At 69.9% G+C, this 4724-nt stretch overlaps 1 protein-coding gene across 1 annotated transcript in view; it reads left to right on the top strand.

Moving 5' to 3' along the window:
* The window catches only part of FAM160B2 (family with sequence similarity 160 member B2), a 5866-nt gene extending 1989 nt beyond the window's left edge, over positions 1–3877 (top strand). Inside the window, exons 3-17 of the mRNA XM_026045881.1 lie at positions 57–226; positions 916–1020; positions 1095–1214; positions 1324–1509; positions 1593–1789; positions 1867–1972; positions 2045–2121; positions 2228–2417; positions 2494–2654; positions 2740–2865; positions 2942–3032; positions 3097–3240; positions 3318–3458; positions 3537–3637; positions 3743–3877. Coding sequence (XP_025901666.1) covers positions 57–226; positions 916–1020; positions 1095–1214; positions 1324–1509; positions 1593–1789; positions 1867–1972; positions 2045–2121; positions 2228–2417; positions 2494–2654; positions 2740–2865; positions 2942–3032; positions 3097–3240; positions 3318–3458; positions 3537–3637; positions 3743–3848 — 2021 coding nt within the window. The 3' untranslated portion in view covers positions 3849–3877. The remainder of the gene's footprint in view (positions 1–56; positions 227–915; positions 1021–1094; positions 1215–1323; positions 1510–1592; positions 1790–1866; positions 1973–2044; positions 2122–2227; positions 2418–2493; positions 2655–2739; positions 2866–2941; positions 3033–3096; positions 3241–3317; positions 3459–3536; positions 3638–3742) is intronic.
* Positions 3878–4724: the final 847 nt, after the last annotated feature.

Raw genomic sequence — 4724 nt, 5'->3', positions numbered from 1 at the left:
GGGATGGTGCTGGGGATCAGGAGAGATGTCCCAGCGCCCCATCTTGTGTCCCGCAGACGAGAGCACCCCGGCCAAGCAGACCGACATCCCCTGGCGCCTCAAGCAGATGCTGGACATCCTGGTGTACGAGGAGAAGCAGCAGCCGGCAGGGGAGGCCGGGCCGTGCTTGGAATATCTGCTGCAGCACAAGCTCCTGGAGACCCTCAGCACGCTGGGCAAAGCAGAGGTGCCCATGCGTCCCCATGGGAGCTTCAGCCCCCTAAGCTCTCTGTTCTGCGAGCACCCAGCACCCAGCCAGCATCCCCTTCCCTTGCCCTGGTGCTCCACAGTTTGGGCCTTGCAGGTGTTATATTTCCAAGACAGCAATTTGCAGAGTATGGCAGGGAATTCCTGCGAGATTTTGAGGGTGGTTGTGCCCACCTGGAGCTTTGGGGGTTGCATTGCTTGTTTGAGGAGCTCTTTCTGCGCCAGCTCCTGCTCCGTACATGGTGTTATTCCTCCTGCTCCGGACATGGGCGTTTGAATGTCCCCTGCAGCTCCGGACGTGCTCGCGTGCAGCGCTCGCTGTGCAGGCTGCCCTGAGGCTTTGCCCCAGCCCTGTGCTTTGCAGGAGCCTGGCTCTATAAAAAGCCACCTTGCAAAKAAAATACAGCCTAAAAATAACAGCCGTCCTGGGCTCTGCTACCCGTAATGCCGTGGCTCCCTATAAATAACCTTTCATTCAAACAAAGGGACGTGGCAATGGCAGCAATATTYGGTGTCCCTCTGTGTTTCGGCAAGGCACCCAGGCCGTGCCGCAAGGCCATGCTTATTTGGGGCACTGGGTTTTAATTCCYGGGCAATAACGCCCCAGGAATAACGCTGGGAAAGGGGTCGGCGGGCGCTCGCTGACGCCGCTGCCCTCCCCGCTTCCAGTACCCGCCGGGGATGAGGCAGCAGGTCCTGCTCTTCTTCAGCAGGGTGCTGGGCCAGGTGCAGCATCCCCTGCTGCACTACCGCAACGTGCACCGGCCCGTGCAGGTGAGCGGGGGCTGCCCGGGGGGCACGGCGGGCGCAGCGAGGGGCGCCCTGCCCAGCGCCCCGCTCCCGTGCAGAAGCTGCTGCAGCTGTGCCATGCCGCGGGCGCCGGCGCGCACGGCGAGGAGGTGCAGTTCGCCGCCGCGCTCTGCGCCAAGGTCCGCCAGGAGCCGGCCCTGCTGCCCTACGTGCTGGAGGTGCGGAGCCCGCGCGYGCTCTCCGTCGAGCCCTTTCGTGCGCTCTTGCTGCCCAGGGATGAAGGCTGCGGCGGGGATGCTTTACTGCTCCTCTTCCTCCCTCTGCCAGGGCAAGAGTCTCCTSAAGGGGAAGATGCCGGCGGAGCTGCCCGCCTGTCCTGGAGAAGAGCAGGGAGAGCATGATCCGCAGGGAGCTGCGGCCAAGGACGCCGGGAGCGCGCCGGCGCTGGAGCGCTCCTCGCCGTGCCGGGAGCACAACCTTGTCACCTGCCTGGTGGCGCTCTGCAAGAGCCAGGTAGCGGGTAAGGGCTGGCGCGGGGGGCCAGGCGGGCACAAAGAGAGTGTCCCCACGTCGCCTCCCTCTTCTTCCTCGCGCAGAAGGACCGCGTGGCGCTGAAAGCCCGGGAAAACCTGCTCTCCCTCGTGGCGCTGGCCCAGGAGGTGCCCGCTGCGCAGCTGGTGCAGCGCAGTGCCCTGTGCCCGCTGCTGACGGAGCATTTGTGCGCRCTGTACAGCGCCGTGCCCGCCAGCACCCACCCCGACGACATCCTGGCCCTGGAGAGAGTCACCTGGAGGTGCAGGCGACTCCGGGGGGGATCAGGGGTCTGGCTGCAGCTGTGCCCAAGCCCCTACCTGTGTTCTGCCCGTGCAGGTCGCAGGGAGACACCAGTGGTGCCACCTTCCCGGGCAAGGAGAACCTGGTGGCCTTCTTCRGCTGGCTTGACTTCATGGACGAGCTTGCACGAAGCGCGCACGCGGTGAGCAGCGCCGGGCTGGGCGGGCGCCCGCGCTCGCGTGCGCAGCCGCTCACCCTCTGTGCCCGCGCGCAGCTCGTGGCGGACGCGCTCGCCGAGGCTGTGTGCGAGCAGCTCTTCCGCAGCATCCTGCAGCCGCAGCTGCTGCAGATGTGAGTGTGCCGGTCGGGCGCCCWGGGGAGCCCCCTCGGCTGCACTGGCGCTCGCCCGCCTGCGGCACCCGCTTCGCAGCACCCATAGCTGGCGCCTTCGTGGCAGGTCCGAGCTGGCCGTGCTGCGCGCCACGGCCGCGCTGGCGGGTGCCGTGCGGCATGTGCGGGCGCCCGCGCTGCTCGGCGCCCTGGTGCTCTTCGTGCTGGGCCCGGAGCGGCAGCCCGAAGCGCCCGGGGCCCGCGGCGCCCGCCTGCGCGCCCAGCTCATCGAGCGCTGCAACCACCTCTCCGACGAGGTGAGCCCGTGGCCGCGGCGGCGGCGGGTGCCGTGCCGGCGTCACCGCGGGGCTCACGGCCGCCGCGTGCCCGCAGGTGAGCCTGGTCACCCTGCGGCTCTTCGAGGAGCTCCTGCGCGCGCCCCACGAGCACGTGCCCCACAACCTGGCGCTCCGCAACCTGGAGGCGCGCGGCTACGCGCAGCGCGGCCCCGACGAGCACGGCGCCCGCGAGCCCGAGCCAGACGAGGACGCGCCGTGAGCGGGGAGCCACGCTGGCACGGAGGTGGCCCCGGGCAGGGGCTCCCCGCGCCGGCGCTCAGCCGCTCCGCCCGCCCCGCAGGGAGCTCGAGGAGGATCCCTATTTCCCCGACGGATTCCCGGGGGAGCCGGAGGCACCTCCGCCGAGCACACGGCGCGGACAGGCGCGTGCCGAGGGGCCCGGGCGGGTGGATGAGGTGGTGAGCAGGTAGGGCTCATCCCACGGTGATGCCGTGCTGCATCCCACCCTGGCCTTCCTCCTCCTCCTCCTCGTCCGCTTGCAGCTTCCTGTGCCTGGTGCCTGAAGAGGCCAAGACCTCGTCGTGCACCGGGCAGGGCGGCTACGACACCTACGTGCACGACGCGCTGGCCATGGTGAGTGCCCGCGGCGGCTCGCGGCGCCCTCGCGGCTCTCGCCCACCACAGTGGCTCCCCGCAGGTGCAGGCGGCCCGGGCCAGCGCGGCCGCGTGGGGGTGGCCGGCGGCGCCGCGGCCGCTCGGCCRAGGGCCCCCCGAGACGCCCTTCTACGAGGGTCGCTTCCTCGAGGTGCTCTTCGAGCGCATGAGCCACGTCCTGGACCAGGTGAGGAGCGTCGGGAGCCCCGGCGGCGGCGGCCACCRCAGCGCGGGCTCCCACTGAGCACGTCGCGCGTGTCCCAGCCCTACAGCCTCAACCTGCAGGTGACATCGGTGCTGTCTCGCCTGGCCGCCTTCCCGCACCCCCACCTGCACGAGTACCTGCTGGACCCCTACGTGGACCTGGCCCCTGGCTGCCGCTCGCTCTTCTCTGTGCTCGTGCGGGTACCGGCGCCTCCGCCATGGGGACAGCCCTGGGGACGTCCCTCCGGAGCAGGGACTCACCCYGCTGGCCCCGCGCAGGTCATCGGGGACCTCATGCAGCGGATCCAGCGCGTGCCGCAGTTCAGGGCCAAGCTGCTGCTGGTGCGACGGCAGCTCCTGGGACTGGTGCCCGGAGAGGAGTAAGCGCKGAGGCGGGCGCCCAGGGCACGGGCACACGGGCGCAGGACGGGGGGAAAGCCGCGTGCCACGCAGGGCCGGCAGCAGCGCCCACTCGCGCCCCGCAGGCTGCAGCACGCCACGCTGCTCAAGGGCGTCGTGGTGCTGGAGGAGTTCTGCAAGGAGCTCGCGGCCATCGCGCTGGTGAAGGGCCCGCTGGAGGGACCCTCCTGAGCCCGCCCGGCGCCCGCTCCCCTGCTCGGCCTCCTCGGGGCTGGCAAGCGCCGGGCTGCGGCACGGCCGCGGTGCCGGCCGAGCTCTGCCGCCCTCGCCAGGGCTGCGGGTGGCACGGCCCCCCTAGGGCGCTGCAGCCCCCCTGCACCCCGGCAGCGGTGCAGGGCTGCATCGGAGCTGCCAACTGCATCCCAGCTCCGCTGGCGGGGCTGCCGCGTGCCCCCGGCCCTGGGGGCGCATCGTGCGGCCATTCCTTGGCGCGGAAGCCCTGGCACCAGCCCTGGGCACRGCCGGGGCCTTTGGGCTGCGCAGGAAGGGCTCGCAGGGGGCTAAGGGCAAAGCTGCCATGGCAGGAAGCCCCCGGCCCGGGCGGCGCGTGCGGTGCKGGGTGTGCTCAGTGAGAATAAAGCCGTGAGCTGGGCCCTGCGCTCCACCCTGGCCCATCCTGCTGCTCCTCATCCTGCCCCATGCGCATCCCTGCTCCAGGTACATCTCGGCGCTGCCATCCCGCAGGGAGCCACACGGGAGCCAGGAAGCCAAGGCGCTTCTTATTCTGGCGCCAGCTGCCTCTCCATCCCCCCAGCCAGGATGCAGCACCCTGGAGTCTCACGGGTGCCATGGGGAAACATCTCAGGGTGCACAAGGGGTTGCAATGGGGAAGGGTTTGGGGTGCACAGGAGTGCAATGGGGGAATTGCTCGGGATGCAGCAGGGTTCACGGGGGTGCAACAGGGGAAAGGCTTGGGGTGCAGCAGGGTGGAATGGGAAAAGGGTGCAGGGTGCAGCAGGGTGTGATAAGGGAAGGTTGCACAGAGGTTGCACAGAGGGTTGCAATGGGAAGGGCTGGGCGTGCAGGGTGCAATGGGAGGGTTGCAAG

Source organism: Nothoprocta perdicaria, unplaced genomic scaffold (genome assembly GCF_003342845.1).
Source record: "Nothoprocta perdicaria isolate Ctin4 unplaced genomic scaffold, notPer1 scaffold_413, whole genome shotgun sequence".
Lineage (NCBI taxonomy): Eukaryota > Metazoa > Chordata > Aves > Tinamiformes > Tinamidae > Nothoprocta > Nothoprocta perdicaria.
The sequence above is the reverse complement of the archived record's forward strand: the minus strand, read 5'-3'. Positions and strand labels throughout refer to the sequence as shown.